Raw genomic sequence first — 23,195 nt, 5'->3', positions numbered from 1 at the left:
AATTAAATAAATTAAATGACAAAGAATGATTGAGTGAGACTCCTCACCATCAGAGAAAAAAAAAATATCATAATCGATTGTGTAGTCAAAGAAAAATAGGAAAAAATTCTGGTCATGGGAGAAAAAAAGTGCTCAAGAGTTTTGGCTTTGGTAAAATCCATACCACACACTCAAGGAGTGCTTCAGAGACTTTGCAGTGGTGACAAACACAGTCCGAGAGTTGGAAGCCTTGGTACGTTGCTAAACATTTTCCTTTGTTGTCCTTTCAAACTGAAGTTTCTAGCAGGAACACAGTCAGTCTTCAACACTGGCTGTAGGAATTGATTCTTCCCTCAATGTTACCTGTTGGTGTGTCTTTATTCTGAAGATACTTGAAAGAGCAGCAAAATTGTGGAGAAACTGAGATAAAGGTCTAAACACAACAGTCAGTTGCCTGAAGTACTCTAAAAGTTCCTCCGGAACAGAAATGTGATGGCACAGACTATCTCTCATCCTACAGCTAGAGGGTCCATTCTCTGCTCTCCTCATGCTCCGGTGCCTGAAAGACGAGTCATTTGTATGATGATTTCTAAGTTGCCACAAACCTCAGCCATTGTAATCCGTTAAATATTAAATAAGCCGTCTTTTTCCAAGCCTGATCTGAAGTCCCTCGAAGTCTGTAGTCAGAAGTCCATTGGCTTCACGAGAGCTGAGAATGAGTCAATAATCCATGAACTGTATTGTCATGATACCAGGAAGAAAAAGCCACCATTACCCATTCTTCACTCCCTGAACTTTGTTCTTGGATTCATACTTCATCTGTCCTTGAGGATTAAACACGTTTTTTCCAGCAAAGACTTGTGGATATAAAATCTCCACTGTCACTACTGTCCTCTCACTGCCTAGAGGTACTGACATTAATACCCTCATTCCTTCAGCAAAGCGCGTCATTTTAAAGCCTGGCTCACACTGGAGGATCACCTTGCGTAGCTTGCGTCCTTGTAGATGCTGCTACAGTGCAAAAGATTCCTAATTTATTACTAGCTGATATCCCAACTCATGATATTTTTTCCATTTCAAATAGAGATACCACTTTCTGAATTTGTAAAAAAATAATAAGAAAAGTTTCCCTGGAACGTCTGGATATTTTCCCATACAAAAAGGTAAAAGCTACCTTTAAAAATGAGTCTTGTGTTCGCTCAAATAGAATATAGGAGCTGTTATTATTGTTCTTGACTACAAAAGTGTATCACATGGAGGCTGAACTTTGGTTAACTGTTCACTCTTTTATAAAAAAGTTTATTTTAGTATTTGTCATCTTAAAAAAAAATCACATCTCTTGCACAATTATAAAAAGGCACATACAAACGACTGAAAGAAAAAAGTCCACTTTCCAACTTCAAACTGATTAAATAAAAATGAGCATTCCAGAGCACTTTCCACCATAAAAATAATTAAAAAAAAGAAATAGAAGTTATATATAACCAAACAAGACAAACAAACAAGTGGCTAAAAAGGCCTTTTTTTTTTTCATTGCTGGAGTTTTTAGTATTGTTTTCTGCCTCATTATGGCTGTATAGGAAGCAATATTAAATAATAGATGATCAGAGATTATTTGATCCATAATTTCTAGACACCATCAATGCAGAATGAGGCAATGGTTGAAATATTTACTACTCCAGGAAACTTCATCATGTTTTTCCTTAATACAGCATGAGACCAGAAGTAATAGCGGAAACAGAAGAGAGTTCAAAAAGAAGATCAACAGCAGAAGTGAATTCATTTCTTTGAGGTAATCCTTACTATGATGTTCACAGCTGCCCTAGTGGGTCTTGAGTCCCAGGAGTTATGTCCACTCTTCTTCAAGGATCTCCTGCCGTACTTGAGGAAAGGACGGACACACACAAACAGCAGTTCCTGTGCCCAGGTTTCCCCTAACTGCAACGGGCAGATCTTTCATCAGTAATTCAGGAATCAACCCCCAGAGCCTAAGCAGAGATTCATTATTCCCACATCTGATTGGTAGTTCCCAGCTATCTGCAGACAGGAAATCGCGTGCAGTGTGGAAGCTGGTCCTTGGCCGAGCTCCCTGCGGTGAGCATCGCAGCAGTGAGACACTCCGAATCCAACCGCAGATTCACGCGTTCAAACTTGGCTGGCGCCCACATCATCTCCACTGAGCTTTGTTCTGCTGCATGTTGGAAAGTGCAGCCTCCACTTCTCCCCGTGGCCAGGGTCATCTGCCCTTGAAAAAATTTATTTTTTCAATGGAGGCAAGAGTCAAAGTTATATTGAACTCAAAATCCCCATCATGGACACCTGTCTTCCGGAAAGCCCCAGCTGAAGCATTGTTTTCCCAGTAATGATGCCAGTGTCCTTTGCTGTTGGCTCCAAAACCGTACACGTTCACCTAGGAAGTAAGAGAACTAGCGTTATGGCCTGGAAAGCAACTGGCCTTCACCTGACATGTTGAAGAAACTCTCTGTGTTCTCAGTTTATCTACAGGCAGCAGCGCCTGAGGACCTCAGTGGTCCTAATGCTGAACTATTCTGCTGCATGAGATGATGCAACCACTGAGTAACAGCCCAGGCTTACTCAAGGGACATTACATCCAAGCTATGCTGAGACCACACCTAAACTCAGACAAAAAAAGGAAATTTCTATTCATTAATTCTTATTTAGCACTATCAAACACACACTTTCGTTTCCCTAAACATGCTGTTCGCCCTCAGGAGGTCAGTGGCTAGGGGTGGGAATCTCCTCTTTGAGTGGAAAAGTTTTGGTTTTGCTCCTAGTCTTCCAAATGATGACTCAGGTTGACCCCCACTCATATGCTTAAATACACGACATTTGTAATTCCTTCAGAGGCAGATGGACATTATGTTCTTTGTGCGTGTATACGCCTGCGGCCTTTCCTCTCCCAACGCTTGTTCATCGACAGCTATGTCTGTCTCCTCCGGTGGTAAAAGTCCAAACATCAGAGTTTATTTAAACTGCGAGTGGCAATATGGCCAGGTTCAAACGGGTCATAGCCCACAAAACAAGGGCCCTAACCCACCCACACCTGGACCCACCCAAATACGAGCTGGTTTTAAGTCATTGTTGGTAATGTCAGAGCCTTGCTCATCGCCCTCTTACCAGAAAACAGGGTTTTTTACCCATATACCCAAACACAGCCAAACTTTACCTCATCACACACGTGAAGTGCGAATATCAAAGACAGAAGGCCTGTGGAGGGGTATCTCCCATGGTTCTGGAGCCAGTTCTCATAGACGTATTTCATAAAGGTTGGATTGTACACCAGGATCTAGGCAAAATTGGAGAGAAAGACTCATTAGTAAAATACACTGGGAAGAAACCAAAGCTAGCGTGTCCTCCTTGAAGGACACCGGGGTAGGGGAGCGGGGGAGAAGGGAATAACAGTTATTCCCTGAGGGCAGGTGAAAGGGAGAAGCGAAGTCCCCGAGTTAAGTGCAATCGAGGCTATTTCCCACGTGCAATTAGCCATGAATATTCCTGCCTTGGTGTCGGTAACCCGCCTGCTTACAGCAACGAGAATCCTGGGTGACCCCACTGAAACCAATGGGTATGGCATGGCACAAGTGAGAGGAGAATTACACATTCACCTCGGCCTGCCGCGTCCTGGGTAATGCGGGTGAGCTCTGGGGAGCCCAGGCCTGAGCAAGGCAAGCGTCACATGCCGTGCCAGACTTCACTGAGTCATTTAGGTTGGAAAAGACCCTTAAGATCATTAAGTCCAACCGTAATTTGGGTGGGAACGTAGGAGCAACTGCATCTTCTGCACAATATGCCAACCATGTCTTGCTATCTCTAATAGGTTCAGACCTAAGGAAACCAGGGGTGAGGCGTGACCTATCAGGGAGCCTATCAGGCTGCATCGGCTGCAGTTCTGTTGCCCGAACACACGTTTCTTTTTTTTTTAAACAAGATGAATTGCCCTTGGTCATCTCCTAGGGAAATTATAAGGTCATCTAATGGAGACTTAAGATCAGACCTGAGTGTGCAGTCAATCCAAGGACTGGTGCGAGCCCTTGGTTTCAACCCCCTTCCCCGAATCAGGCAAACAGAGGCTTTTCCCTCCATGCTGTGTTTGTAACTAGAGTGACAGCATTTCAGTGTTATCTGGTTAGCTGCAGGACTTCACCTCTCACAAAGTCAGAGGTTAATTGCTGATATTGTATCTGCATGTAATCACTTCACACAAGGTGTTCTGCATTGCACAATGTGGGAAGAAATACAAGCTTCTCATCTCCCTGCTCCTCAGGAAGCTGCTGCTTATCACTAGCCATACCCTGGCTTGGTGCTGCTCAGCTGTGACGTGAGTTTAACAGCCTGCTGTAGAGCATCTCACAAGGGTTTTGGAGAGGTTATTGTGTTCTTCACAACAGGTAGCGATGAACCAAGTGATTTTTTAATATCCCCCAGAGGTCCATGGTTTGATGCACAGGGACATGAACTGATACTGGTTAAAGGTCTCATCTGAAGCCTTGGGCAAAACCCAGCCTCCTGAATGAAGGAGGTGTGCTTCAATCTGTAATTTTAGTGCTCTGGAGCTAACGCCATACTTTAAAAGCTCTTGAGACATTAGGAGCCTGAACTCCCTTGAAAATGAGCCTCTCCAAAGGCTGAGAGAATGAGACTTTTATTTTACTGGAAGGTCTACAGAAGAGGAAAGGTTTTTCCTCTCCCTGCATAGCCTGAGTTGTTTATGCCCTCAAACCACGCAGATATACAACGACAAAAGTCTTTGGATGGTGGCTAAAGGTCCAACACAGGAGTGTCTGTCCTGCCCCACGGCACACCCTCCCCCGGCAGCCGGGCATGCCTATTAAAGCACAGCACTCGTGGGCAGTGAGGCAGGATGTATGAGACGAGCTCTCTTCTGACTGCTGGAGAGCGGGCACCAGGTTTGTCCTGGTGATACAGCCTGACTGATGGCCTCCTATGCATCCACACTATGAAAGAAAATGGGTCAGAGGTGTTTTGTAAGCCTTGAGGGAAGTGGCATGGCACACATCATGTCCACATTGCTTAACTCAGTCCCTGTGCAAAACGAAATGTTCCCTGCTCTGTGCTTAAGCTTTGCTTGGGAGAGTATTAATAAACCTGGGACAAAACCAGCATGGACTTGGCCTGAGACCAGTCACCAAGCTTGTTTAATTGGGTACAGGTAGTTATTACAGCTGTGGGGTAAGAGTGTTCCACAGGAGCCACTGATACCATCATGAATTCTCCACTGACCTGAAAACACACAGCTTTATTTGTTCAGAGTTCACTTAGCTCCTCGCACAACGAACTGATGCAGGAGTGAGAAACTTGCTTGGTGTTCAAACAGACAAATTATTTAAAAAAAAACCTCCAAAGGCTCTCCACAGCTCAGAGGGTCATTGCATCCAAATGACGGCAATGGGTAGGAACAGAGCAACTGCTGTGGAGGGTGAGCCCCAGCAGCCAGTGGTGACCTTACACCTCGCTGAGCAGCCCCAGAGGAAGCAACGCGCCCATCAGGACAGCGGTAATGCAACGGCACAGCCATGAGAGCAGTTTCTTTCCAACCTCAGTGACTGAGTGATCGATCCATGGCCTGAATGGCACACAGGAGCTAAACCTTTCACTTAGCTGAGCCTTGGAAAGTGTGTCTGGTTTGGCTGCAGTTTTTGTGAATGTCAAGGGGTTCCTGGGTTCTTCCAGTCTCCCAAAGTGGCAAAAGACCTACACACGGATTAGCAGAACAAATTCACAAACCAGCGCCACTCACCTTTTCTTTTTTGACTTTGATTTTCCGTGGAACCGGAACATATGTGCTGTCAAAACAAGCAAACAAAAACCCCCACACATTGAGATTAATAAAACCCCAACATATTCATATATTCATGTATTTCCAAAGAAAGAAAGAATATTCTTCATGAATAGTAATAAATTCAAATTATTTGAAAGTAATAAATTCAAGAAGTTGTTGGAAAATGAGGCTGCAATTAAGGAATACAGCAGGAAAAGTACTGAGCTGTCACTGAAGCAAGTTTGTAGGAAGCCATTACATTTTAAAATTTTTAAGTTAATTATTAAAAGTACGACACCAAAGACTTAGTTGAGAATATACTGCAGAGTCAATATTATGTGGAGTCCATGACTTTAATTCTTGGATCAAGGTGGTTGCAGTCTTCTACGCTTCGATGGTGGGAAGAGCTTTTCATTTAATTTCGTGGCAGAAAAACCTTTTCCCACCAGGGGGAGACTCTTCCCCTCCTAATAGCTGTAGCTGTCGCATGACTGCCAGAGAAGGGGGTGGCACAGCTCATGATTTCTGTGGTTATGTGCAACCTGGGCGTTCCCGGTACACAGCACCTCACCAGCAAGCTATTCCCCTTCTCCCTAGGGGGATGCTGAAGGCTTCCTGCGGTTCCCAGCATAAAACTTCCAAGTCATACCTCATGACTGAGTTGAAATCACGAGTCGTGTCTTGAAAACAAAAAGTCTTTTCTTCCCCATATTTCATGCACAGTGCCTGTTGGCATTGCACAGCTCATCATGGGTGCTGTAAAAAAAAATCTTCCCGGGTTTGTTTCAAGTGAAAAAACTGGTGAACTGGCCTTGTAATTGGTGTATAACCCAAAATACACCCTGTATACTTCTTAGGTGGGTTGTGGAAAGTCACCAAAGCCTTCCATTACTTCAGTGTGAATGTTTTCAATTGACTTTTGGTAACAAGGTTCTTGTCCTTAAGGTTTTATTTCTCTTTGAACCTTGGATCATCAGCATTTTGGAACATTAATTCTAAGGTCTTCCCAAAGCCGTGGTGACCTAGCAATGTCCTCATGTCCTCAGGTACTTCTGGGCATCTCTGACCTGCTCTGGGCTGGATGTAGTGAGAGAGTTGACAGATGGGTTTCAGCCCTCCCAAGATGTGACACAATATGCTAATGGGGAAAGGAATACAAAAATTGCTTTTCGACAAACCAAGTGGAGAAACATGGAGCATTTTTCACTATGGAGATTGCTGAAAACTTTGTGGAAGGCAATTCAAGGCAACTGGGCTAAATATACGACTGATGAGGGGCCAAAGGTTTTCTGTCCCAGAAGGCTTTTCTTGGTCTTTTCTGAGATAATGTTCAGTCTTAGAGAGCCACACTGAAACGGAGGGACATCCATCTGTCAAATGGCACACGTCTGAGAGAATCGTTCAGCGATCAATTCGATCTAATATTAAGGCCATCTGCAGTTGGGCTTTAAAAACCATAAAAATTGCTTGAATTATAATACTACTAGGAGAAGGATATTATGAAGGCACAGGTTTTGAGTCTCAGGGTATTATTTCTTCATTTGAATGGGATACAGAAAATTAAACATGGTGTGAAAGTGTAACCAATCCAGGACACGTACATCTTTTAACTGGGAGCACAGTTAGGTTCCTGTTAACCTCGGCCGATCCTGTGCAGCCTGTGCACGAGGCATGATGGCCACGCAGGCTGGGGTAAGGAGGTATTTCTTCTCTTCTAAAATAATGAATTTCAGATGGGGTTTATTTTCCCCTTTACAAATGTACGCTCAGCAATTCCCTTTTACACTGTGCCGGACACAGCATGTTTAATGCATGTCCATAGATTTATTCTGCTAGCCTAAAATTGTGTTGCGTATGTTGTTATGATTTGTGTGCTTATGACTTCCTGAGTTTATTATTCCAGCATGTACCACCTTATTAATTATGCCACTTCCCTGCTTTGAGTATGCCAAAAATATTAAGATACTGCTATTTCTTCCATATGGTTAACTACTCGCACACTGATCTATACCAGATCCTGACCAAGCCGCTGCACACAATCTAATTATAAATATACAATATATCCTGTACTTTATTAAGCAAAGATGTTTTTCCCTTCATGGGCTGTGGCTACCTTGTAGTCACCCAGTTCTATCTTCCTGATAGGCGACGGGCTCACTCAGCTTTACTGCTGCAACCCACTTCCTGCCACTTCTGACGGTAAATACTGGACAAAAAGTAGTGAACAGCTTTGCAATCTGGGCACAGAGCAGTGGCAGTGATGGAAACACGGATGGGTGACAATGGCACCAGCTGCCCCTCTGCGGGCTCCTCTTCTTAGCACAGACACAGATCTGACAAAGATGTAGCACGGGGCGTCACTCAAAGACCACCAAAGGCAGCTGGGAGCTTTCCATCGCTTCTGATAGGATCTGGATCCCGGCTTGAGGGAAGAAGTTCTCAACCTTTTTTACCAACACAGCTTTTAAAAGAAAAAAAAACCTAAGTCTTGCAAAAATGGTGATATTTTTTAGCCGATTTTCTAAGTGGGCTGATTTTTTCAACTTATGAGTGTGTCCTGAAGATGGATTTTTTCAAGGCAACTTATGACTGTATATACTAACCGCCAGTGGCAAAAAAGTTAAAAAGAGACTAAAACAGACTTGTTACAATTTAAGAGACTTAAGAAGAAGTGAAAAGAATCTAAAATGAATTTTCAATGAGAGAAAAGAAAAAGACAAGAAGAAATAAAACTCCCGTTGTTGTCCCATCAAAAAGTTTTCCTTAAAAATGCGAAGCGGGTCTTATGCCCAGCCAATAGGGACACACTTTTCCAAGTTTCTGATCTTCTGAGACTCTGAAATCGGGGAAAAAATTGAAATGTAGTGAAATACTTTGCTCTGGAATAAAGTAATCTGATCTGCTCTTGCTGTCTATGTGCAGCAGGGCGCCGCAGAGCAATTCCACAAGGCTGTGGTTTTACATCCAGCAGATGACCTCACACGCGACACAAATGTCACGTACTTCACTCTCTGGATTAGGAAAAGCCGTCTCACAGAAGGGAGAGGATCTGCTAGCAGGTGTCTGGCAGAAACACGTCTTTTGTTCACATTTCTAATTCTAGTGCTACCATAAATTAAGTGGGAGAATGTTTACTTCTGGAAGCACTTGTAATGAAGAAATGGAGAATAAATACCGGCGTGGCATGTTATTGCCAGGCAGAACACGTGAGTTTAAGGCTAAGGCACACAGGTGACACATGAAACACACAAACCAGTAGTGTCTCCTCTGCATGGCTCTCAGTCACGTACACCAGAAAAGACCGGCTGAACTCCCGACCAGCTGTCCACGGGAGGATGCTGAGGATGGGATGCTGATGATCTGCTGCTTTCACTGCCTTGTGAGCACCCTGCACATGTCTCTGCCTCCTTGTCCTCTTCTGCAGGTGGGGTAATACATGTTGGAGGATCACTTGGCCACCAGAGTGTCTCAGGTGGGAGAGTCCAGGTGCCTGGGACCACCACTAAATGAGTAATTCACAAACGCCTGATTCTGCAGATGGTTTTCTGATGGGTACATCTGGGTACAGGCCAGCTGGCTGCACTCACCCAAGGGACTGGAGAGGAGGAAGGATGAGAAGGAGCCCAAAATGAGGCACTGAACCCCAAAGCCCAGGAAACTGCTGCTCAAACTGGTCACCTCCAGCAACAAAAAAATCCCCTTTTCATTCCTCTGAGACCACTGTGTGGGACTGTGAAGAGCTGGATCTGGATCTTCGCCTCAAAGACTGCACCATAACATTAAGCTTTTCCCAGAAAGCAAGTGCTCAGGACTGAACTCTGACCTGAGAGGGTCTGTAAAGACCCCTAGGCCTTGTCAGAAGCAAGCATTTGCCCTACACAGGCTTTTACCTCCTGCAGCAACATGAGGTGCAGGAGGTCCCACCCCTTCAGCCTGCCCTTACTCACAAGTTGATGGTGCCTGTGGTGAGAGCGGTGACGACCCAGCGCAGGTCCAGGGTTTTGAAGGGGATCAGTATCATGCTCACGTTTTCTGCCAGCTCTTTGTAGCTCTCAGGGTAAACGAAGTGGTGAGTGGTCTTGCTTCCAACATCTGATTCGTAGCCAGCAGTGGGGGCACGGTTCATTCTGCAGCCAAAAAGTAAGAAGTGAGAGAGCAGAGAAGCAGGAGAGGCATTAGGTAGGTACAAACATGAGGGAATCTTCCCCCAATGCTCCCGCGGCTAAAGAGAGTGCTGCGTGCAGGCTCTTCAGACAGCCTTGACAGGCGCAGGATCCTGAAGCAGGCTAAAATGACCCATTACCCATGTGGATAAATAAACAGGAAATGAAAACTCAGCTTTAGTGCGGGATTCCTTGGACTGAATGAGATTATCTACCAAGCAGGTATATCTCTGAGCACATCTCTACGTTCCCTTTTACAGTTAACAAAGAGGGTTGAGTCCATGAAGACACATCTCCTTTCATCCTGCTCATCATCAGGCTGCAGCCTCCAGTAGGTAAGAAAAACCCTGCCCTACAGTCCATCAGCTTGACGTCTATGCCCTTTCATTCCCCACATCTGTACAGGTGTATTTCGATATCTAGGGTCGAGGTAATAAGCCGTGTTATGTGTGATAAGAAGCAGTAAATATTTATTACGGTTCTCCCATGAGAAGGCACCAAAGTCACAGTGACAAATCCAGGTCCTGCTGCTGACACTTCATTTACTCAAGCCTTACTTTGTGTGTGTCTCTAACTTCAATACCTCTCCTTGGGGTCTCTCCACACACACGCGGTGTGCTGTAGGTAACCCTGGGGTCAGGGCATGGAGATCTGCCCAGGGCCCACCAGGGCTCAGTCCAAACATGTTGGCAAACAGGGCTGCCTTGCGTTGGGTGTGTCGGGGGTTCTGAAATCAGGACTGCAGAATGCCTCTGCACTTGTGATCACTTCTGAAAGCAAATCTGGGGACACATCAGAATTCCTTCCCTAGTGCATTAGCTCTCTGCTGGCAGAGATCTCCACGTTTCTGTGGTACAGCATAATGCAGATTAGAGACCCCCAAAGTGGCGCTGAGTGACCTTGCATGAATCCACAGTGCTGTGCAACACCACGGAGAAACCCCCAAGCTGGCTCTGAGTGGAATGGGGTTTCTCGGCAGCCCAGTGGAGTCTTCTTGCAGAGACATTAGCTCAGCTCCTGGCAGAAGTGCAGGGAGTAGAAGGAAGGATGTAGCTGACAAGGCGATGAGGAGCATCGTACACTGCCAGACAGCATGCTGCCCTGGGCACTAAGGGGGGGAGGCGGGTAAAATCTCTTTATCAAGTCTGTGCCAGGCTGTGTTATTGCAGTGCTGCCCCAGGCGAGTTACTTCAGTTTCTCCTAACTCCCTCGAAAGGACTTGGTAGCATGGCAGAACATCCTGCCAGCCTGCGAGGACTGTTACTGCGTTGGCCGCTGCCCTGCCAGCGACCCACATCACACTGTGTAGAAATACTAGTGAAGCGTGAGACTTACTGTGGGTTATCTTGAGATTGGTCAGTCTAAGGTATAAAATAGGGGGTTTTCTATCTATCAGGGCTAAGCCAAGGGTGGCATCTTAGTTATCTTACTCAGAGTCAGCCCGCAGGTCTGTGTACCTTCCCCAGCACCTATGGTGGGGCTGCCTGTGGGACACCCGGACTTCCCTGTGCTTGGCTGCGGTGCTGAGGCACATGCAAGGGCGTATCAGTGTCAGAGGTTTTGTTTGTTGGATTAACACACAGAGGGGTCACCTCCTCTGCACAAATTTCCACCATGAATCCTAAAGCCCTGTGCCATCCCTTCGGATCTGAACTGAGGTTGCTCAAACAGAAACCCAGGACTGGAAGGTTCAATTTCAAGTCAGAGTTTCTTTCTCCCTTGCCAGGGAGAAAGACACAGCTACAGGAAGGGCAAGGCCTCAGAGCAGAGACAGGCACCTGAGTGTGTTACTCTTTAGTTACTACTCCAGAAAATAGCTTTTGAGTCTAGCAAAGCCTTTTCTGCATGAATCTGGAAACACAGGCCAGGTAAGATAAGAAAGTCCAAACAGGAATGGGTCTGTCTCCACAGCGAGGGACACGGGGTTAAACATAAAAGCACCTCAGCTGCCTCACGTTTGCAACTTGAAGGACCAGTGTCCAGGGATCTTCACTTCCCTTCATGGATCTGAAGACCACGTTGGCTGCCCCTGCCTTTGAGGAGGTATTTTTTTGCAGAGGGTAAGGCATGCAGCTGCAGGAGGCAGCTCCTGAAATGATTTACTGTGAACATTCAGATGTCATCTGAAGGCTCTACAGCATGTCCAAGCCACATGGGAAGCCAAGTAGCTTAAGGTGGCTTAACAGTTCAAATAGTCTTGACCTTCTGCAGATTCACTCTTGGCTTCAGTGTACAGCTTCCTACTAAAAGTTATGGTTTTTCTGAGAGTATAATCCCACATGCAGTATTTTCAATAGCAATCCCTCCCTTCCAGGCCCTCTGACCTGTCCTGCATTGCTCCCCAAATTGTGCTGGACAACACACTGGAGATGAACTTAGTCAGCCCAGTTACTGTCGCTGCCCTCTGGGTGATCAGCTCAGCTTACCTAGTCCCTAGGTGTGATTCAGCGGGACAAAACAGCTGGCATTCACTGCCTCAAGAGGAAGAGGTGATGTGACCCTTCACAGACTAGCTGCAGCCAACCAGTTGTCTCCTATCCAGTGCACAGTGACTTTGGCTTTCCCACGCCACCATTGCTTAGGAGTGAACCAGTGCAAGACAGTCAAATCTGATACGGTCAGTTAAGTGTGTGTGGCAGTGCAACCCCCCCAGTGCAACCCCTGACTGCGTGCACCGAGCTTGCAGACAAGACTGGCCCTGCAGCAGCACCTGATAAACATCTGGAGCTACTTCCCCCGCCAGGGATACTGGTGCCTGGGAGTCTGGGCTCCGTTAGCTGCATCCTGCCTGTGTTGCCTGAGAGCAACCACAGCAAACACTCAACCAGGGTATAAACAGAGCCCTGCTGGAGAACCACTTTGAGTTGTTCTCCACGGAGCAGGTTGTGCCGTTGGAGACTCTTTCCTTGGGTCGGGATGCTGTCTGAGGATACTTCCCGGGACACCCCCCTTGAGCTGGGACACCGTCTGAGTGTATGTGCGAAGGAGTGTAAGGATCGAGTGATTCTTACCCCGGCGTTGGTAAGAGACCCCCTTGGTATTACTAGGTGAGAGATTCTCCCTTCATATCAGTGAGCTCTGCACATTTTGGGTAATTTTTCCTTAGAATAGACTCCTCAGTGTTCATAAATTCGTGGTGCAGTAATAATTCCCAGCTGACATCCAAACCTGTATAGTCGGAGTGCCAGGCAAATTTGTTTGCCCTAAATCCACGTTTCTCGGAGAGCTGCTGCTGTGTGGTTTGTGGGTGCCTCCACGACAGTGTGTAAAAGATCCCTTGTGAGTACTAGCTGCAGAAATAACTTTTACTCAAAATTGCAGGTTTTTTCAGCTACATTTTTTAACCCAGGCAATTGTGGATAGTGCAGAACAAGCTACAGTATCGACACCTATTCATGGGGTTTTTTCCAGCCTAAAACATGAGGTCATTTCTCCAACACACATAGTTTACATCCCTGGATTTGACATGAGCACCAGATTTCACTAGAAAGTCCCTTGTCCCCCAAAATACCAGTGAATCTTAAACAACAGAGGCACCTGGAGCTGAGGAGGTGCCTACCTACCTGAGCACGAAGTCATGGGAGTCAATATCTTGGCCATACTGAGACTGCCGAAGGTTCCCAGAGTTGCCCACGACGGCGCACCGTCTGCACGTGTAAGTACCTCGCTCCTGCAGCGGATCCCCATCCGCAGGGATGATCCCAAACAACTCCTTGAGAGTAGCATTAATATCCTTCGGAGTTTTCTCTCCCTGTAATTTCTGTTAGGGAGAAAAATCACTCCAGGTTACCAATCTAGGTAGTTTTGCTGTGAGCAAGATGTAGCTTCAAATGTCTTCTCTAAGACCAGTCCTGCATCTACCTGCAGACACTGTCTCCTGCAGAATGCCTACAAGGCTTTGCGTTGGGAGCAGAAGTGTGAAAAAAATAAAAGGGGAAAATGCCTTCCCACTGATTTTTTAACTTAGTTTCCCTTTTCCCCTCCTTCTCCTTGGATTCTCACGCCTCCCCAGTCTCTGTCTTGCCATGGTGGAACAGATCTCCCCAGGGCTGACCTTAGCAGAATAAATGTTCCTCTAGTGTCTATAAGCCTAATCCCACCTTGGGCCAGATATCTTCTGTTAGGACATATATAAGATTTCTTTTAACCACCCTAGGAAGGACAGAACAGTCTCAGGGAACCTGACAGGGCACAGAAGTGGCTGATAGCCCTTCCACAAATTTTGGCAGAGAACAGAAGCAGCAGTGAGAGATCTTATTGCTGCTGTTCTGGACTGGAGGAACCAGCTGCTAGTGTAATAGGAAACTATGGCAGAGTTAGCCCTGAGGGTTGGAGACATAAAATTGGGTGAATAATTCTCCAGGATGAAAAAAACCAGCCAGACTTGGTCATTGTGTCTGTTGCCATGGAGGGAAACTCTTTTGTAGCAGTGCTGTGGTGCATGGTGGGAGCAATGACCGGATCGGGAATGCACAGGAAAGGTGCCAGGCAGGTGATGGTCAGACACTCCCTCTGCTCCGGGAAGGCTGCTTCAGAGGCTGGCAGTGTTGGCAGGCTCACAAAAAGCATTGCCCACCCTCGTAGTGCCACTTGCTTCCAAGCTGACAAAGGGAGAACAGCTCCTGACACAGTCTGCCAAAAGGCTCTGCCCTTGCTCTGCCAGCCCAGGGCAAGGAGAGGCAGGGAGGGAGAGAGGACAAACACCTTTCTCTGAATCCCAGCAACGGCCTGGGGTAATTCCGCTTTAGCTCCCGGTGCATTTCCCTGGACTGCCCCCGGAACTGTGACTTTGTCCTGCTGTCTGTCTCTCTCATACACACACAAACAGATCTATCTATCGCTGTAATTTTTTGTTTAAATTTCATGCCGTCTCTTCGCAGTACTATGTAAAGCAATCTTATCTGCACTGAATTGAACGAGCAGAGCTCAGACCTACAAGACAACACTGGGGCCAAGACATTTAAACAAAGAGGACAAAGAAATGTTGCATACATAGACTTAATCTTCCTGCTAATCCTCGCTAGCCTATATCCTCATACAGGGACTGCAGAAGGTAATTAGGATCAAAGACAAACGCTGTCACCATTCAGTGGACGGCTCAATTATTCAAGTGAAAGACGTTATCTTCTAAATTTGTGTGTGATGCTACAAACACATGTTCACAGATCTAAACTCTGGTTTATGAATTCAGTCTAACCTGGTTTTACTCAGAATATATGAAAACCACTTAATGTGGTTTATATACGAAACCCACTTAGGTCAGAAAGCCTGCAGCCTTCAAAATAGATGGAGACTTCAGAGATGTCTTAGAGTGCTGTATCAAGTGTATGATGTGGAAAAATCCAACCTTTTCTTAAAAAATGAACTTACCTGGGGTTATTTGAACAGACGTATGAATACACCCATGTATATTCTCTCTCTGTAAAGGTGATCTGACTTTAACTGTCTTTAAGAAATGAAAGGGAAAACCACCAAATATGAACAAAAACATTTTTAAGAACATAATTATTCTGGAAAAAAAAAAAAAACAACAACCAAAAAACCTATTCTTGAGATGATTTTGCCTGAGAGAATTCAGATCAAAAAGGTAATTTTTCAGAAAATTCCAAGTTCCTGAGCCACCTTTTTAAGGAAAGGAAAGGACCTGGAGCACTGACTTCTAACTCTACTGCCACCAAGTTAAAACACGGGCACCAACACCAGCCTGAAAGCAGGACACCATCATCCTACGACCCCTCGACTGCACGGAACTTCCACAGCAGAGATCATGACCTCTGTTAGACATTCCCTCAACGACCTCGGATAGAGTGATGACCTTGTTGCACTGTGTGCTGAACACCCATACTACAAGGCATCCGTCCTTATCTCATCAAAAGTGCTCTGGTTTAATTTCCTCACTGATCATCTGATTGGACGACACTTTTCAGGCCTTTTCTCCAATCAGCACTGGTTACTGTTTGCCATTTCTGCAAACCAGAGCAGAGCAGGCGATGAAGCTGGTTCACTCCAAGGAAGCTTTTGCGAGTTCTGACATAATGTGCAGCCAGTTCCTTATTGCACAATGTTTACTTGACTTCCTGAAAAAAAGGCCATTTTAATAGCATTACAGTTACAGGCCAATTACAGTTCACTTTCCCACACCAAATTTTTGTCTCTTTTTTTTTTTTTTTAACAAGCTCACACCACTCTGGCCTTTCCCATAAATCAGCAAAAGCACTGAGTGAAAGTCTGTCCGTGCTGTGCAAGGGAGAGCCATGACAGTGCCACGTGGCTCCGGTGGGACAGCGTCCTCCCTCCAGGTGCCGTAGATGAGTGCCAGGGATATGTCTGTAGATAGATCTGCTAGAAGCGGGCTTAAATACACCGAAATACTTGACCCCTGTGTCCTGAGTGAAGGGGCTGCTTTCCTCAGAAGTCTGTGCAAGCACCAGCCATGTCTAAAGATGCAGTTTAACCTCTTGCCCAAGTCCAAAAAACATCTTACCCCATCTTGTGCCCACATACAACATATCTCTAGATCACTTAACACTCCAGCTCCCTTCCACAATCTGAGACTTGAGAGTCAACACTTCACCTTAGGTTGTTAAAAACGGTAATTGGGAGTCCAGGCTGAGAAGTGTCCTAATCACCTTCACAGGAAAGACAAACTACCCTGTCCGCCCTGCTTTAGAAACTCCCCACTTCACGGACAGACGTTTACTAGCTGGTTTTGCATCTTCTTATTTTAAAAAGACAAGAAGAAAGAACCCTCAGAGTTTATGCACTTCCTTTCTTTACCCATGAATGGCTTTCCCAGGAGGAGCCGGGTGCTCTTTCTCTCTTCGCTGTGTGCACATCTCCCTTAAGGATAACAAGGGACTTTGCTGACTCCATAAACTTCTCAGAAGGCTGCCCTGGGTTTACCCACATTTCCATCGCACTGCCAGTGATTACCAAAGCAATGCCCAAAACTCAGCTGAGGGGATGCAAAGGAGGGTGTGAATTCAGCCAACACTGGTCAGAGCTAATAGCATGGAGTGGTGAGGACTCAGCTACAGTCAGGGGAGCCTCAAAGGACAGCTCTCCTGGTCCCTGCGCATCCTGCATCTACGGACAAGTTTGGCAGCATATTAAATACACCTTCAAAATCCCAACTTACTAGCAGGTAGAAAATATCTGCTTAACCTGTAATCATTGCTGTGATGTGGCTGCAGATGGAGCATGGATGGAGCCACAACCCTAGTGGTGGAGGGGCAGATGTGGCTGTGGCTCTGGCAGCAGCCAGCACTGCCAGGGCAGCTCTGCGAGCACCCAGCCAGGCAGCCTGGGGAAGCTGGTGTAGCAGTACCGGGTTTTGTCACATTTCTAATTTTTCTTAACTGTTTTTAAAAGATAAAGAGGGACTAAAGCCCCATGAGAATCTCTTTTGCACAGCTACTAATTGACTCACTGCAGCAGTTCGGAGGCATTAATACTCCAGCAGTGCTTCCCAGCTATAAGACATTGTACAAAGATTAATCCTAGCAACAGCCTGGTGGGGCAAATCCAGGTAATCCGCGTTTTGCAGAATGAAGGAGAGGTTAAAAGGAAACCATCAATTTTAAAAATGCCTCCTTGGTCTGGAAAATATGTTATTATTATTGTTATATTTAATGTCCTGCAATTACTATGCATCAAAGAGTTTAAGGGGAAGAATACAGGGGCTTTCAAGAGTTCAGGCTTGGCTTAATGATTTGCATCTCAAAAAATATGCATGCTCAAATTTGAATGTAGCGTGCATATATTATATAAATAACACACAGTACTATGTGTATGCCAAACTGTATGACTTCTGACTTCCATGGCTGGTACGGGTCACCTCCACGCTACTCTATGGAACAAAGACCCTGCCCTCACTTCTGGTTGCAGGATCCTTGCAGCTCACAGAGCGCCTTGCAGTGCCTAGAGGGGCCAATGAGCTTGGACCACCTCCAGATCCGCTTGTCCTCGCCATAAGAGAACCTGGAGCTGCATCCCAGCTTGATGTACGTGGGGGCTGCCAGTGGGGATAAGAGGTAGCCCAGGGTCAGGTTCACCCAGAGTGTCTAAGGGTGGTCCACGTGTCACGCTTGCAGCCAAGCAGCGCAACACCAGGAGGGACTGGGCATGTAGCAGGCACTGGGACTAGAGCCTGGGGCCTGGGCTGGATTTGGTACCACCTTCTGCTGTAACCACACTACCTTCAGAGCGCGGAGCCCTTTGTACTGCTCTCAGAGTATCACAGACAGTGTCCCAGTTTTAAAGAAGACTTCTTGCAATCAAAGTAGTTGGGCAAATTTTCTACCAAGAGCATTCAAAATGCATGACTCAGGGGCCAAGTAGCTCTGCTGTTGTCTTAAAAATCAGTGCAGCTTCCAAAACTGCCCCAGCGCATGTGTTGGGGATGCCCTTTTGTTTGCCGTCTCGTTGGCCAGTCTTTCAGCCGGATATTACATTTTTTCCTACAAACAGAACAACTAAAAGCTAACATTTTCTTTTAGATACACTAATCACATGGCTGCAAGACTTGAGCTTTCTTCCAAAAAAAAAAAAAAAAAGAAAAAGCAAAACCCTCAAATATCATAAGACTTGAGATAAAAATTGTTATAACATGGTAGTTCATGAACAATGTGCTACAGATAAGATTGCCTGGGAACTCCGAGCCTGATTTTACCTATCACGGCTTTAATCCATCAACCTCAACAGGCTTATTTTGGATTTAGAACAGCACATTCTGATCTTGTATTTTTAATACTTTCTGACCACCAAAAACAATGTCAAACCCCCCTGAGAATGAAACAAGAAAACTATAAATAAACGCTCTGCTGTGGTACAGCATGTAATTCTTGTCCTGTTTCCTTATGTACAGGTCACTAAATTTAGTGGGAATGTCCACAGCATGCGTGTCACGGAACAACAATGAAAAACTTGCACGTGAACCAGTTCAAGGAGGTGAGAAAGAACCTATAAAGAGAAAGGAATGCATCACATAACAGAAGGTGCCAGCTTCCAAAACTCTGAGAGTCTCACGGTCCCTGAGTGTAAGATGAGGGAAGACAGATGGGAGAGGAGGGAGGGAGGGAGGATGGCCCCAAACATTACTTTATCTCAAATACCGGTCATTAGGTTCTCAAACCAGTCCTTGCTTTCCTAGAAGCAGAGGGACACTAATGCTACGGGACCCTTTGGACACATACTCCTTATTCACATGCACAGCAACAGGGTTAGTGGGAAGGAAGGGCGGACGGGGCTTGGGAGACAGGCAGCTCTGCAGCAAGGGCTCTGCCTGTGTTCAGTCCAAGCACATCACATGGGTCTCCCCGTGACAGAAAAGTCACAATCTTATAATAAATAGCTCCAGTGCAGCCACTGTTGCCTCAGTCACAGCATAACGAAACCACCACGCTGTCTGAAGTCAGTTCCTGAGTGAACGCACAGTCATTTCTCCCCTGAAATGAAGTTTAAGCAATCTCAGGTCTCTTCATGTCTTATCTTTCTAAGTACAAATATAGTAAAAGTCACAAACTGTTGAGTTGCAAAAATAAGTGACAGTAAAAGACGGCCATGAACAATGTTTTCTTTAAGACTGGCTAAAATCTCAAAATAACTTGGAGAAGAGCCTAGAAATGAAGAGCGAAAAGGAAGCGCAGACAGGATGCACCTGGGAATGACCGACTGTAGAAATGACACCGATGCCTTGGTAAGGGTTACCCAGAGCAGCACGGTGTGGGAAACAGGCTGCAGCGAGGAGCTGGGAACGCACCGTCCCTGGGTTTAACCAGAAGCATCTCTCAGATGAGTCAGGGCACTTCTCCAGCTACCACAGATCAGGGCAAATATTTTCAGTAACTGATTTCCAATACACAATGCAGTTTCGGGGACACCAAAATATTTCCCATATTCTGGCTGAAGATAACTTCTGGCTGAAAAAAAAATACGGTGGAAAAAGTATAGAAATCTTACAGGATTTATTTTTACCATCTAAGGAAAAAAAAATGCTTTGATTTTGTGTTCTGAAGTGTTGTATTCCTTTTGAACTTGACCTGAATTAAAAAAAGAATAAACCCACCAAAAATAGAGTTAGACAGCCCTGAAAATTAACAGGCAGATTTTATTTGTGCTCGGGGGTGGGGGTAGAAAAAGAAGACTTTTGGCTGTCCTGAAAGTCACTAGTTTTTAATTTAGCTTGAGAAGAAACAACCCTCCCCCAAAAACATGTTTCAGGTTGAGCTGAAGTGAGACATTAGTGCTTTTTAAATTTTTTTTCAGTTTCACTACAAGAAGAATCAGAATTTCAGACTTCTGTACTGAGAGTCCCAAGCTTTTTCTTCCTTTCTAATTTTTTTTTTTTGTTGAAGAGATAATGTATCGACATTTCTAAATCAGAGTGGGGTCTGAGTGCAGAACGCAGCACGGCTTTGCTTGGGGTGATGCACAAGCCCTTGGGGGTAGAGCCCCCTTAGCAGAGGTCCCCTGCTCACCCAGCTGTGTCTCGCAGGACCTCTCCTCAGCCTGGGTGCTGCAGGAGTGGCAGGATTTCAGACTGATCATCCCACCCCCTCCTTGGTACCTCCTCCAGGTGCTGGATGCTCCCAGTTTCTGTATTCAGAGGCAATTGGAGGCATTTCACAACTAGCCTCAACACAAGGTGCCCATGAACAACCCCATCCTCTTATCTGCTGGGTTCTGCTTGGGGCATCCTCCCTTCTGCAAAAACTTCCAGTTGTTAGATCCGCTCATTTCCCTGGTGAAACCTCAGCCGGGCAAGAGGAACTAGGACTTGGGCTTGCCACCTTCCCTTCTTATGGCTCCAGCAAAGCCCAGCTAGGAAGTGTAGGGACCAGAAGGGAAAGTGTCTGGGGGCTGCAAGAAAAACCACAGCCTATGGGAAATCCGAGTCATGGCCGAGGGGCAGGTGAAAGGATACAACGCCTGGAATACGTGAGACTCGTGGTAAAAAGGAGGGTTTCATCATAAAGTGAGGATATCATTTACGCAACAGTTAAAAATGTCAGAGTTCAGTGACACCTCTTTTTCACTAGTAAACGCAACAGCTAGCAGAGTGACAAGCGATAAACCAGATACAGCTCTTGACACCCCCTCCAGAACCTAAACATCCCCACTGCGAAAGTGGGTACCTGGTGGAGTGGGATCCCCAGGGCACCAGGGAAGGGCTGAAAGCCCCAAAGTCAAGGTCCAGGGTTGTGCTGGCTGCAGGACCACCAGTCGCAGGCTGCTTTGTGATCAATGAACGGCACAGGGAGACGATGTTTTCTGAAGATGGGGAAAGCAAGACACACCGGGACTGCGACTTGGCTGGGGTCGCTGCAGCTTCAGCAGCTCGGCAGCACAGGCCACGAGCAACTAACTTAATCAATGTCTTGTTTCAAGAGAACACAAAAGGGGCTTTAACAAGGCAAAACGTCAGGATGTGCCTTCCTCCCTTCTGTGCTTTTCGAACAAGGATTCCGCTAGCTTTCGTGACTCTTGGATCAGGCTTATTGGTCCACCCCGCTCCTGTTACGCTGGGGCTGCTCTCTCCCAGTGTGCCATGGCTGCCTGTGCACTTTAAAGATCGTTTTACATCATTAACCACAACAGAGACTGTTCTCATACACATGGTATTAGTCATTTTCCATTTAATCCTGCTAATTATTTACATGTTTTATGGCAGGGAGAGCCCCAGGGGAATTGCACACTTCAGAAATTTGCTTTGCTACCTCGATGGACAGCAAAAGCCCTTTTTACCATCTGAAGAGAAACAAGCCGGATTATGAGGTCCACTGTTCCGAAGAGAAGGAAGAAAAGGACAATATTGACATGTGCAAATTCTCGATTCACCGCCTAACTCTGCCAGGGAGTCCTCTAGCTCGGAGCAAGTGAACGTGCGCTCTGACCGCCTGCGAGCTAAAGAGCAGCATGACTGCCCACTCCCTTCCACCTCTGTCTGCCTTGTCAGCTGAGATGGCAAATGGTTTTGGCAGGAACCATCTCTCGCTATCTGCTCAGTGCTGCTTGAAGCCTGACACCGCAACGGTCGCGTGAACACGGGGCCCTACCCACACCTCCCACTTACCAGCCACCACCTGTAGCTGTCTTCTGGGATCAAGGCGTTTTGTGAGGTCAGGAAAGGTTGCATAGTTGAATTAAATCTCTCATCGAACCAGAGGGAGTGTCCCAGTTCAGAAATGCATGTGTGACAGCTGCATGGTCTCCTGGGGTAATTGAAGAGTTTTTGGACTTGCTCTGAAAACTGCATGATGAGATGTCTCAGATCCAAGGTGGTTGTGGTCACCTGCTGCGTGTAGTTCAGCAGAAAAGACGTTACTGTGATGAGCAAAAAGGCGAAGGTAAACACTTTCACATTCCTCCTCCTTACGACAACCATCTTTCTTGCTCAGGTTCTGCTGTTGCCGCTGAGCAATTACGATGCAGGGTAAGGCAGAAAAGGAAGGGTGCGGCAGGAGCCTGCCAGTTACTGTCCTTAGCTTAGGCTATCTCCATCCATAAGCGAAGAAGCTTTTTTTCCTCCAAATGGGCTTAAAAACCCCAAAGCCGTGTATTTTCTTTCACCACCTCAGGGTGCTTCCCAGCCTCTTCCACCTCTTGGTGACCTGCTGCTATCCTCTCCCAATGACAGTTCAACAAAGACAGACCTTTGTCCTTCCACGTATCAGAAGATTAGAGAGGAGCAATAGCAGCGTTAAAATCAGGTTTTCTGCATGGGAGCGAGCCATAAATTAAAGCGAGCAAATTGTAGAAAGAAGAGGGTGGTTATTTTCTTTTCTTGAAGTTAGTTTACGAAGGATCAGATCATCTGGGGATGTACATTCCATCAGAGAGACGTGCTTCGATACCCACTGAAGCCATGGAGAGCAGTGTGTAGCCTGGAGACAGAGACACACAAAAAAAGGAAAGAAAAATTATTGTCAGAAAATTTTTTGCATTCCTCCCAGCCTAATTTCTCTGCTTTTTCTCTGCCCACCCCAAAACTTGTGACCCGCTCAGAGCCTTCGACGCAGCAGCACCGGCTGCAATTTCTGCTGTGGTATTTGAATACCGAGAAGTTTCAGGGTGTCTAAAAGGGCAGAGCATCGACCTGCGGCCATCAGGTCCCTTGGCACTGAGTCTGGCCCAGCACTCGGCCTTCCTGGGGTTATAGTCTGCAGCCAGCTGAGCGGCAGTGACTCACCTCCTTCCCTTAGGCTGACCTTGAGAGCCACAGGATCTGCAGCAAAATATCCCCGACTCAAAGG

At 46.2% G+C, this 23,195-nt stretch overlaps 1 protein-coding gene across 1 annotated transcript; it reads right to left on the bottom strand.

Moving 5' to 3' along the window:
* Window positions 1-1,919: 1,919 nt before the first annotated feature.
* ST3GAL1 (ST3 beta-galactoside alpha-2,3-sialyltransferase 1) lies at window positions 1,920-22,331 on the bottom strand. The gene is made up of 6 exons (XM_010143307.1): window positions 22,016-22,331; window positions 13,506-13,702; window positions 9,727-9,906; window positions 5,759-5,804; window positions 3,167-3,286; window positions 1,920-2,389 (listed from the first exon to the last, which is right to left on the bottom strand). The coding sequence occupies exons 1-6, from the start codon at window positions 22,325-22,327 to the stop codon at window positions 2,216-2,218; spliced, it is 1,029 nt and encodes a 342-aa protein (XP_010141609.1). The 5' UTR covers window positions 22,328-22,331; the 3' UTR covers window positions 1,920-2,215.
* Between the last annotated feature and the right edge of the window lie 864 nt (window positions 22,332-23,195).

Source organism: Buceros rhinoceros, unplaced genomic scaffold (genome assembly GCF_000710305.1).
Source record: "Buceros rhinoceros silvestris isolate BGI_N320 unplaced genomic scaffold, ASM71030v1 scaffold14939, whole genome shotgun sequence".
Classification (NCBI taxonomy): domain Eukaryota; kingdom Metazoa; phylum Chordata; class Aves; order Bucerotiformes; family Bucerotidae; genus Buceros; species Buceros rhinoceros.
This window is presented reverse-complemented; position numbering and strand designations above follow the sequence as displayed.

Bases quoted from the DNA above. Each gene is read 5' to 3' on its own strand.
- ST3GAL1 (XM_010143307.1), bottom strand. From the start codon at position 22,327: ATGGTTGTCGTAAGGAGGAGGAATGTGAAAGTGTTTACCTTCGCCTTT. The intron at 13,703-22,015 runs GTAAGTGGGAGG...TCTCCCTAACAG, and splicing joins ACAGCTACAGGTGGTGGCTG to AAATTACAGGGAGAGAAAAC. The intron at 5,805-9,726 runs GTGAGTAAGGGC...TTGTTTTGACAG, and splicing joins ACCACAGGCACCATCAACTT to CACATATGTTCCGGTTCCAC.